General features: G+C 42.3%; 1 protein-coding gene across 2 annotated transcripts in view; it reads right to left on the minus strand.

Moving 5' to 3' along the window:
• Positions 1–7,667: 7,667 nt before the first annotated feature.
• mapkap1 (MAPK associated protein 1) overlaps positions 7,668–12,116 on the minus strand; it is a 48,629-nt gene continuing 44,180 nt past the window's right edge. For both annotated transcript variants that reach the window (XM_063210852.1, XM_063210851.1), the window contains 2 exons: positions 10,248–10,345; positions 7,668–9,669 (listed from right to left, as the gene is read on the minus strand). In XM_063210852.1, coding sequence (XP_063066922.1) covers positions 9,547–9,669; positions 10,248–10,345 — 221 coding nt within the window. In that variant the 3' untranslated portion in view covers positions 7,668–9,546. The remainder of the gene's footprint in view (positions 9,670–10,247; positions 10,346–12,116) is intronic.

Consider the following 12,116-nt stretch of genomic DNA (forward strand, 5'->3'; position numbering starts at 1 on the left):
TCTTTCATCCAGGTTGTGTTATCCAAAGGTGTTCAGTTGTAGCCAAAGCAAATGGACGTCTTTTTGGAGCCTGAAAATGTCAAACTCTCCAAAAGAATTTTCCAGTTTACTGTACAACTAAACTCCTTTTATGAGCTGCCTCAAAGGCTTTTCTAGAATGATGCATTTATAACTCACTCATCAGACATCAAACGTTAGTCTGTCCTGAATGTAACTGTATAGTTGTCTTGGTGTTTTCTTTCTTTCCCTCTTTTAAAATAAAATAAATAAATAAATAGAAGTTAAACTCAGACTAAAATCTGTTCAGTGTATACTTTCTTACCAAAGATTCAGAAAATACTTCTGCTGATTCTTTGCGTCTTCTTCAAATGCCTGGTGAGTGCTGTGGCATCATCCACTCTAACAGCACTTTGAGCCCTAATTAAGGAGAGAAAGAGAGATAGGGAGAGAGAGAGAGAGAGAGAGAGAGAGAGAGAGAGAGAGAGAAAGAGAGAGAGAGAGAGATTTATCAGGTCATACGCAAGCACACACAAACACACACACACACACACACACACATACAAACACAATCTGTTTGTTTGCCTCTTGCCATTCTTCCATCGATCTCAATCAAACCAATAAATTCATCCATCCTTTTCGGCCTGTCATTTATCCACATGGCCAATCGACTGCTCTTTCCACAAGCCTAATTCTAAATAGCTATCAAATAAGCCCAAAGATTTGTTACGCCATCTGTTACGTATTTTATGTAGGCCTACTGTAGTTACATCTGAATACAATGTACACAATGTATAGTAAAAGGCGAAGCTATTCTGACCATGACTGTCACAGGGCACACTTCCTTTTTTCAGTGGAAATGCACTCTGGATTTCATTGGCTAGTCTGTGGCACACAACAAGGCAGCACCATATCACTGCTCTCAGTGCAATCTGAATCTAGAGGATAGACTATCACAGCATGACAGTAATTCCACTCCATTTGTCTATTGTTCCATTCCTGCCGTTCCGGAAAGTGTTTATGTTCCAAGATACTTACAGCATGGCAGCAGTTACAGCATGGCTCCATTTCTCAAATTGCCAAAGAACAGTTGCATTTTGCATGCAGTTTAAAACACAAATAATCCTTCCGAATTTGGGCATGATTCAATTTTCAAAGATGTTGCAAAGACTCTGAATCTAAATGCATCTGTTAAAAGAAGCGCTCACAACGCCCTTCTGCAAATTGAGTTATCAGGTTAAATATAGAGGGACAAACGTAACTTTATGTGAGTTGGGTGGAAGGAATGGATTTTACATCAAACAAGACGGTGACATATTCAGTCCAAACCCCAGGGTGGAAGTGCAGTTGCTTTTTGGTGTACCCAGATTGGTAGTGCTGATGCAGGAAAAGTGCTATATACAAAAACAGAAAGGTAGAAACCAACTGGGACTCCCACCTCAAGAGACCTTTCAAATTCATGGGAAAAAAATGAATGTGCTTGTGGGATACGTATCTTCACAAATAGAAGCTGGAGTGGAAACGGGTTGCAGTTTGAAATTGGGGTGGGTCCTACTGCTATTAGGCAGCGTTCATATTGATTTGAATCACCGGATCATTGTATCGTCTTGAAAATGATACGTGTGCACACAAATCTGCAACCAAAGCCTTCACTGTCCACACAACATCTCGAAAATGCCTCGAAACACCTGAACACGCATTCATCAGGGCATGTGCAAGTCGGCATAAACAATGAAATAACATGGGATGTGTACATGATGTGTAAGGAAAACAATTCAAATTGTTCCGTCTGTGGAGTAGTTTTCCAGCGTTTTAATGTGCATGGACAGAAACGGTCTGATGTAAACTAAGCCTTCGTGTTTTGTAGGCCTACTTAGCAGACTTGTGGTACAAGAGACACCTCTGACAGAGATTTGTATTTTCATGTAGGCCTACTAATAAAGTTATTTTATCAAAATGTCTGTTCATCCAGAGAGTAACAAAGAGACTAATCTTTGATTTTTGGTTCTTCTGTCCGACTCCAATGGGTCATTTCCACTGCACATATTTTCCCGGTACAGCTCAACTCAGCCGCCAACATCTTGCGTTTCGACTTGCGCTCAACTCAGCTCTTAAGCCAGATTGCTGGCTGAAGCAAGCTGAACAGTATGTTGACAACCAGCCCACTGATTGGTCAAGAGGCGTGACCTCACGCCCCATGTCTTCACGCCGGGACATTAAAAAAGGCACCATAACAAACTACGGATGAAGGCAGAAAGAGTAAAACGATTGCATCTAGACAGGGCTATTCATCCCTGTAGTCTTTCCCTCCTCTGGGTAAGGGGAGCAGGCCAATTCTTCCATTTGTGTTTCAGTAACAGTTGTATAGTCCACCATGCAGTCGCTTTCTCCGACATAGTATAGTCTTGTCGTTTTGTCCACATTCCTATCTCCACTTCTTTTGTATTACTATATCTGTTATTAAGATAAATCAGCTCTACTGGTCAGTCTCCATGGACATATTTTTGAAAAGTTAGCAGAAGTGCATGTGGAAACAGTGCAAAATAGAACAAGGAAAATGGGAAAAAATGCTCTGCAAATGTTTTTCGCTGGTGTAGACACTTTTTAGCTTTCCATAATGTCAGATGGTCCCTGAGGAGCTGCCTTAGGTGCCACCAAAGAAAATGGAATATTGTACAAGAACGACCACTAGCTGGTGGCCAGGAGTGGCACTGCAGCTATGTTATCGCAGCCAAGTAAATAATGAATGGGTGCCAATGGGGCTGTACGCTTCTCATAGAACTATCTGCCCGTGTGATTTTTTCCCTGTTCGATAGATATGAGTAAGTGAAAGCATTTGCCGACACGTTTGCATCTTGTCAAGTGTTAGATTCGTGAAAATGACCCTTATTTCAACTATAGCAATGACATAACACGTGACAAACGACTTTACGGCACTACGCCATTTGTTTTGTAGTTTTAAGTCTGACTTCAGATGTCGGTGTGTAGTTATGTTAGGATTGTTGCGGACACCTGTTATTTATTGCATTTAAGGTGGTGGAAAAGCGGCATGTGTACATGGGGTAAAGGAAATGACTGCGCTCATCCTTAAGAATTTGGGCACCTTCAATTAACATGTTGGACGGTGGTGGGTGGTTTTGAGGTGTGTGACCGTAGATGTCTCTGCTAGGATCAGTCAGAGTACGTCTCTCGTCAGCTCTGGTCGTGAATAGTCGCAGAGATTCCTCAGCCAGCAGGTATTAGCCGAATGCTAGAGTGTTGCAGGACAAAACTAACACGTCTTTGGGAGAACAAAGCCATGTCAGGAACCTTTAACTTCACTTCTAATACAACTTCCATGATAAGGTACAGAATGTGCACACATCTTTACAAACCAGAGAACAGAACCGTCACAAATCCCTGCTGAGCCATTTAGCCCAATAAGCTCCCATTCATCTTTTACTTGGCTGCGTTCGCCAACGGGGCTATAATGGGAGCCAATGAGAGATGCCTTTCTCATAGCTTAGAGAATCTCTTCTTGGGGGCAGCAAGTTATTGAATGGAAAAGTCAACCATTCTGATTTGACAGCCCTGCTCAGCTCAACACAGCGCAACACATCACGGCACAGCACAGCCGGGTTTTGGTGGAAACCTGGTACAAGATTCCAGGTGTCATGCATTGCAAATAGACAGGCTGGCTACAGTACTAAAGAACAGTACTTTGCTGTAAGGCTAATAAAACAATCCCTTAAGGCCACCTCCCTGCTTTAGTCCACAGGCTTTCTAGGCTTCCCCCTCAGGGAGAGTGAGAGCCTTCCATAGAGTAAGAGGGGAAACAGAACTACACTAGTAAAGGCTTTCACAGCACTTTGAAAATGCTGGCTCAGGACTCCTTCCTTTTACGTAAAAAAAAGGCTCTTGATTAATTAAACACAGTTGACTTAAAAGTGAGCCATTTAGCCTGTCTGCAAAATACCATAACAAGTAATCTGCCACATATGTCTACCATATATTACACAATACATAACAAGACTTGTTTGTGGAGTCAAGTTAACATATGGACATATGTAATTATCATCTGACCACCAACAACAAAGACAACATTGACTTAACTGTGAAGTGACACCATTGCTCATTAAAAGGGCAATAGGTCTGAGAGGAGGCAAGTGGGATGGTATTTCAGACAATGTCTTTAGTACTGAACACCAAATTGGATTAAAATTGATTTGAGTGCTCAGTTCTGTTTATATTAGTCAGTTGTTTATATATTTCATTTTTTAGTGAGCTTCACGGATCAAAACATAAAAATAGGGTCATCAAATTAAGTAGAGTAAGCGTAGATTAATTAAATTATATGTCACAATATACAAAATAGTCAGTTGTTTAATGTGCACTGTTTCTGCCCCGTCTTTGCCCTGGGAATCAATCTGCTGAATAGGATGCTGCTGTCAGTTCAATATTTCCACTCAGGAGCGGCGTTTCATCCATACAAATCTGATTTGTAGGGTCAGCATATGTTTTATTTTTTTCATATTGAGAGTGATTTACAGAACAGGGCTGTAAGGCCTACAGTAGCTACATCTATCAATTCTTATCTGCAGCATGTGTATGCTTCCCAATTATTGACCTGGCCAGCTGTCATAGCAGCTGGAGCCTAGGTTACAAAAAGCAGAATCAAAATGAAAATAAAAAGTTGGAATTAAAGTTAAGTGTGTTTTGTAGATGAACACCACTAGAAAGTGTAAGGTAAGATTTAAAATATATATCTCTCTCTCCATCTCTGCCATGTGCATTTCTGTTCTTGGCAAGTGGCATTTCCATTGAGTCTATGCAACGCATTTGCAGAGCCCTAGAGGGCAGCATTGGTATTTCATAAATGCATAGGCTCTGGCCTTCTTCAATAGCTGATGCCAAGATCATGTTATTCATATTACAGGTGACCCCCTCACAGAACATTGTGGCTTGTTTTGCGAGGTATGTAAGGTTAAATCAAAATTATACCAAATTGGAGATTGCACGTTTGACGTAGGGTAGGTCTATATTGAAAACCACTGTCGTGAATATAATATTTTGCATGCATAGGCCTATGGCCCTAATGCCGCTGTATAGAATGTGGAGAGCGGGTAGAATCTGTAGCCTATTTCTTTGGTAAGAATAAAAATGGTCATAAGTTTTAGTAGCCTCGAGACCAAGTTTGACGCATCCTGGCCGCCTGCAGACTTGACTGGAAGTCAAAAAGTAGCAGCATTGTTTAAATATGTGCCTGGTATTTTGTAGTTGTGAAGTTTAGTTAAGAGGCGTGACATTCTGGCCATTATTATCCGATTTTGAATTTGTGTGTTTTTGTAGATTAGTGTTCACAGTGTTAGTCTGGCTGGGTATTTCATCGCACCACAGCATCCTCGCGCCAGCAATGTCACATAGGCCTACGCGAGGTTATGGCACTCCACTAGAACTGGCACGAGGGCAATCGGTGAATGAGAAAGTCCTTCCTTACGTTACCATCTGAGGAAAGAAGCTTGGGAAAATCCGTCTTGGGATATGTTTGCTTGTCACTACGTATTACCGCTATTGTCTGTCGAGATATTTTTACAGTCTGGGCAGAAGGGCAGAGAGAGGATCCTCCGAGGGGCCTCAGCTGCGGATGAGCTTTAGAGGGGCGGGGGACATGCTGACACGCGGAGAGCCTCTTGGTTGCCAGCTGATGACAGTCATAACCAGCCGGTCCCTTAGCCATTTCCACGCATTTATAAACACATTTATTCTTCACCTTCTCTCATTCCTTATAAAAAAATCACTGAATGCTTTGCTTCTTTGTCATCAGAAATAGGCCTAGTAAACTGAGAAGACAGCATAAGCGGTTCTAGAAGAGGGGCCAGGGTGGTCCATGGCCCCTGTAGAATTGCTCCTGGCCCCTGCTGTGGCCCCTGTAGGCCTAAGTCAATGGCCAATATTGTTTTTACTGAAATATCTCAATATAAAATACAATATAACATAGAATATTGTACCTGTTTTTTCATTAAATGTGCTCCTCTAAAAGCCATTGGCCCCCTGGGAATTTTGGTCTAGAACCGCCACTGAGGCAGGCTCATGTTGCAAATCATATGCGCGAGACAAACATGACAAACATCACATGCAATGATGGCAATTATCAATTGACATGGGAAAAAAAACATGGTAGTTCATCTACATCTACACCAACTGAACGACAGGGTAAGTCTTATGCTTTAAAATCTGAGTTAGCTGCTGTTTTCCTCCCTGAGGATGTTCTGCGAGTTCAATGTAGCGCAGTCTTACCTTGATGGGTTTTTACACAATGGGAATACCCTCATGCCAAAACAATGACTTCTCAGGAGGAAAGGTTCGGGGATTCTTCAACAACCAAGACGCTATGGTGGTCTGTTGTAGGCTATAATCTTGCAAAATGGACATCAAAACCAGGTGCACTCCACAGACCTCTAGATCTTGATGACACGATGCCTGCTTCAAAGGGCCTGCTTGCAAGTAGGCCTACAGGAAAACAGGTGTGGTGGCACAGAATGGCAGCCTTTAGTTACATAACATTGGCACATTTATTAATGTGAAATAGTTAAACAGCCTATTTACTGCATTTGTAGTCTGTTGGTCAAATCAGATCAATTCATTGCCACAATCATACCATGAAATACTCAGGTGAAATGCATAGGCTGCATTTAGCTCATGTAAACACCAACTCTCAGTTGAGACTTACAGTATAAAGCAAGCGATGGACCTCAACTGCACACACCCACCCTCTCTCTCTCTCCTCAAAGTCTCCCATTAGAGCCAGAGTCTGGAGATGAACTGCAACTTCATCAACTTTGCGAGTTAGCGCAGGGCCTGGGAGGAGAGCGGTGGACAGGCAGACTGTCGCAAGCACTTCTCCAGCCACTACATCATGAGGCAGCCGCAGGTTATTTCCCGTGGATGGAGCTGACAGCACGGTTCATGTGTTAGAGCCCTCAGGAGCCCCATTCATTAAACATCACTTATGTGCCAGCGGCCAGGAGAGTAAGAGCGGGTAGGATGGGGTGAGGTGGGGGTAGGAGGAAAGGGGATGGAGAGAGAGGGAGGGAGGGGTAGAGAGATAGATAGAAAGAGAGGGAGAGAGAGCAAGATAGAATGCACAAGGCACCTGCCATTCTTCTTGACTCCCACTGAAAATTCTCTTTGGCCCCAAATTGCCTTGGTGCTCTGTCTCTGTGGTCATCTTGATCTGATCCCATCTGGCCAATAAAATAAAATCAATTACTCGGCCTGTAGTCATTGTAGCTGGAGAATCTATTGATGGCAGTTTTTTTATTATTATTTATTTTATTTTTTTCAAACAATGGCAATCATGGTAAGAGTTGAGAATGTATTAATCATGTCGTAATTCATGTGTCCAATACAAATCTAGGTACCCGTGTGTCTAGTTCAAGGATTCCAGGCCAAGTGTAAGAAAGAGCCTTCCTTCCATTTGTTGTACAATATACATCAACACCAGTCACCACAAATACCTCTGTTGAGGCAATACTCTAGAGTGGATACCATCTGAATGTTATCCACCCAGAGGCCTGGGCCTATTTTTACATTTGCTTCTGCTCCGATTTTTTCTGATCAAAGTCAACAACCTGCAAGGGAAACAACACCCACAAGAAAAGTCAGGAAATAAACACAAAACAAAGCCAATATTCAAGTTCATTCTTTAATTAGAAAATCTACTTATATACAGTATATATGTACTGTAGCAAATAAAGTTCAATTCTGTGAGGTGCATGACAAGCACCAGTCCATCGTAGCCTTCCACGCTATAAATAAAGTTTCATTTGAAATGTCTTTTGTATTAATATCATTCACTTGTTGTGTCCCAAGACATGGGAGAGTACTTCTTCCAGCAGAATCCATCTGTCAATACTGTGGCTTGGCTGCACTGAGTACAATGTCTTCTTTCCACTCACACAGAGGGAAGAAAAAAAAACTAAAAGAAAAAAAACCCCACTAAAGTCAGTCAGCATAACATGGCAGTAGGAGACCTGAGTCGGTACACGGTTTGGATCTGAACACACACCCTGAATCCATTTAGACAGCAGCTTTTTGAAGTTGGTTACATTGTTTGTGGGTCCCTGTTGTATGGAAACAGAGACGAAAGTGAAAGCAGAAAAAAAACGAAGAAAACATCCCGAGGCAGAAAACCAGCAGAGCATAAACGCACGTTATCGCTTTGAAACATTAGACATTTGAGACACACAATGCAATAAAAATGTCATACATTCCCTAATTGCAGCCCAAATAGAACAAACATTTTATCATCTGTTTAACAGACAGTGCTTGGTTTCGATATATTACAGTCCATAGATACAATGCACAGAGAAAAAAAACATTTCTAGATCACAGTAAAAAGTACTCGTAATAATTTCATTTTTGTTTGATCATTTTTTTTTAAAAAAGAAAGAGGAAAAAATGGTTATCGTTCCTTTGCCTTCCTTGTCTCGCCTCCACAGACTTTAAAAAGTGAGGTTGAGCGGTTGATGTTTACCTCTGTTGTGGAAATGCCTTGTTTGAATTTCGTCCTTAAAACCCTTGCACCCCACAGAACCCAAGTGTCGCTCTACTGAACGATATTAGGCACTGAAGTCACTATGGCCAGAGCAGGTTTTAGTCTTATCATGTTACCCTGAATGCAGTTGCTATTTACATGTTTGTTTGCTTTTTTAATGCAAGGATGTTCCCTTTACATAAGAACGTACGCCACCAGTTTGATAGGTTTTAGCATCTGTGATAAATATATGGGATGAAAGCAGGGGGGGGAAATCGATCGTCTTAATCATTGTAAGTTAAGCTGTGATGTTTTGTATTTCGTTTCTTTGCGCTTACTAGGCTACCTTCTTAAACAGTTGATATCTTTTTATTTCATACAGTTCATTGCAGGCAGTGAGTGGATGTTATTAGGATTTGCAGATTTACTTAATATTGACAACCACCTCTCTTACCTCTTGCTCCGAACGAAACATTAGTGAGACTAATGACATTTAATTTTTTTGCATCTTAATTCCTCACTATGAGGTTTAACATGTGATTTCATTCGCTCCATGTCAGTTCATTTGTCATAGCCAGGCATGAACTGGAAGAGTTCAGAGTTTTTTCTGATATGGCTGACGGGTAGCCCTGTGTCGAGAGGCCACCAACATTTCCTTCATCTTCATCACCAGTGCCAACAATCCAACTTCCTCTCTCTTTTACCAATCTTCCCTTCCTTTGAGACTTCTCATCCAAAAGTCACTTCTCTCTCCCTCTCGCTTTGGACACCACTTCTCTATGGTTACATTTCTGTACCACCCTTCCTTCCTTCCTCTCCTTCCTCCTCCCATCCCAAGATCCCTGCTTCCCCAACCTCCCTCTCTAATCCTTCGAATCATTCTAACATTGTTGTTTTTTTCTTTTCATCACCAGCCTTCTCTCTAGTCTGGTCCTCTTCTCTTCCTTGTAGGTTGAGCATCACTGCTGCTTGAACTTGACACAAGATGCAACTGCGTGCAGTAGGCCGCTGTTTTTTTTCACGGTCGGCTACGCCTACTGGCCTGACTTCTTGTCCTTCTGAAAGCTGAAGCTGGTGCGTCGACTCAGCTTGCGCTGTTTCTGGGCGAAGTAGTCGGCCCGTGATGAGCTGGCCCGGGACTCCAGAATGTAGTTCACCTAATAGGTAAAAGACAATCAATCAATCAATCAATCAATTCGTTAATTAAAAGTATATAACACATTATCATACTCAGTCATCATTTAAGGCGCTTCAGAAAAAAAAACGTTAAGATGTAAGTTAAGATGTAAGTTAAGATGAAAAATTGTAAGTTTTAAACTGAAATTAGGGGTGTAGGTATTGGAATCCTGGAAACATTGGAATCAAGGGGGAAAAAAACAATTACATCAACAGTTTGTGGACTCTACACAGGCTTGGACCAGAAACTCAAAGACAAATTCCTTTAGCAAAGATACAGCATGTTGACACTTCAGTGAGGACTGAAGCGAAGTTCCTGAAGGTGATCTGATGCAAAACTTGCACAGGAGGGGGTAGTAGATGCAGGGTGGAGGTGCAGCACAGTGTGTGTGTGTGTGTGTGTGTGTGTGTGTGTGTGTGTGTGTGTGTGTGTGTGTGTGTGTGTGTGTGTGTGTGTGTGTGTGTGTGTGTGTGTGTGTGTGTGTGTGTGTGTGTGTGTGATGGGCGAAGGGGGAAGGGTTGAGGATGAAGGAGAACGCAGTTGAAAAACTGCTCTTACCTTGAGCACAATCTCGTTGACCGTAGCAGCGTCAGACTCAAAGTAGAGAGCCTTGTAGTCGTGATTGCTGAGATATGTGAGTTTGAATATTGCATGACCTGCAAGGATAGCAGAAGAGACAGGAAGAGAGATGTGACTACTAGGAATAATGAGAAGGTAGATACTGTGGTACAAGGAGGAAAAGAACAGGATGTCTAAACAAAGTACATCAACTAGCGACGCAATACAGTAGTCGCTCATAATATACTGAATTAATTACCGAGTGAGAATCAGTGACATTTTGTTTACCCCAATAAAAAAAAGCCACGCTCTATAAATATTCTTTGACTAGTGAAACAAACATCTGTTGGTCCCCCCCACCATCCCTTCCTTCATATTTCATTACATGCCTTGCATCCGGGACTGCCCATTCATTAGCGCTAATGCACAGCGCAGGGGTCTAAATCAGCCTGCGTGCTCAATAAGCCAGCGAAGGTTAGCCTATGCTAATCTTGTCCCCCTTCCATTAGGGCAACTGCCGACTAGCCCGGGGACCATGCAGCGGGAGGGGGAGGGGGGGGGGGGGAGACGATCAATTTAGGGCCATTGGAAATGGCCGAGCCATCATTCGTCTCGGAGGTCACGAGAGTGCAAAAGAGCGAGCGGGAGGGCCCTGGAGAATCAGGGCTTCCGCGCCAAATGACTAATTCCCGGGAACTATGTCAGACTGGAATAAGAAGATTGGTGGTGACCAATGATTTAAGCTTTTGCTTTTTACCATCCAAAACAAATCAATCCATATTAAAATAGCGCTATGGACTAACAGGAATGCTACTAATTAGCATCTCTTTTCTGCAGAGGGGAAGTGGGGCTGGGTGGGGATATTAGGGGAAACTAATGGCATCTTGTCAAAGAGCTGCTGTCACATCCTGTTACACTGTGGCCGTACCTGTACACTACACTACTATGGAGCCCAAAGTACTGTACATTGGGCAAACACTAGAGTACATCAAAAAACCTACATTCAACACAGCAGGAACCTGATAGGATGGGAAAAGATCATGCATTTAACTGTCACCATGTCATTGGGGCACACTTTGCCTGATGGGATCTAGGGAAAAGGATCGCATGTAGCACCCACAAGCAAATCGCTGAAGCATCATACCAGAGCGTTAAGATTACATGCCAACTTGAACCGTCTATCACGGTGCATCACGACTTTGCATGTTAACGCATGCCCTACATCGCACTGTGACAGGTTAGGTTTAGGCATCGTTTTGGTCAGGGCACAATTTCGCCTTTTCCCTTGCTTGTTTCGCAGTTCTTGGCAAAAAGTCAAGTGGCATAAACGTTGCTTGACTGACAGCATTTTTGCGTCAAGTGACACGGTTGGAAAACTGTGCAAACAAATCACGCCTTTGCATGATGCCAGTCTGACTAAAGACTATTCTGAAAAAAGTGTTTTAAACATGAATAATGTTTTACAAACTTTAAATGAGGTTAGTAACCAATTTGGATTGGGATAGATTATTTCTTCTTTATCAGGACCTTTAAAGCTTTCTTAATACTGTAGCGAGGGGATACAGTAGAATTGTCAGTGGGTGTATATGGGTGTGGGGTGAATGGGTGTGTGAATGTGTTTGTGTGTGCACGCTAAGGCTATACATATATGAAAGAAAGCCAGAATTGCTCTCCGTTGACCTTGTGGCTTGGGGTAATTAATGATGAATGCTTTAGTTACTACTTCAGGACAAACATTAGGGGCAAAGGCAGTGCGATCAAAGCACTGCGCAAATTGTGCACTCAGCAATGGCTGTGAGACCTCATGCATTTTAAGAAAGATCTTAAGAGAAGAAAAACTGCCTAATCAATAATGTTCCGAAACAGTAC

The sequence above is a fragment of the Engraulis encrasicolus genome, chromosome 11, assembly GCF_034702125.1.
Source record: "Engraulis encrasicolus isolate BLACKSEA-1 chromosome 11, IST_EnEncr_1.0, whole genome shotgun sequence".
Lineage (NCBI taxonomy): Eukaryota > Metazoa > Chordata > Actinopteri > Clupeiformes > Engraulidae > Engraulis > Engraulis encrasicolus.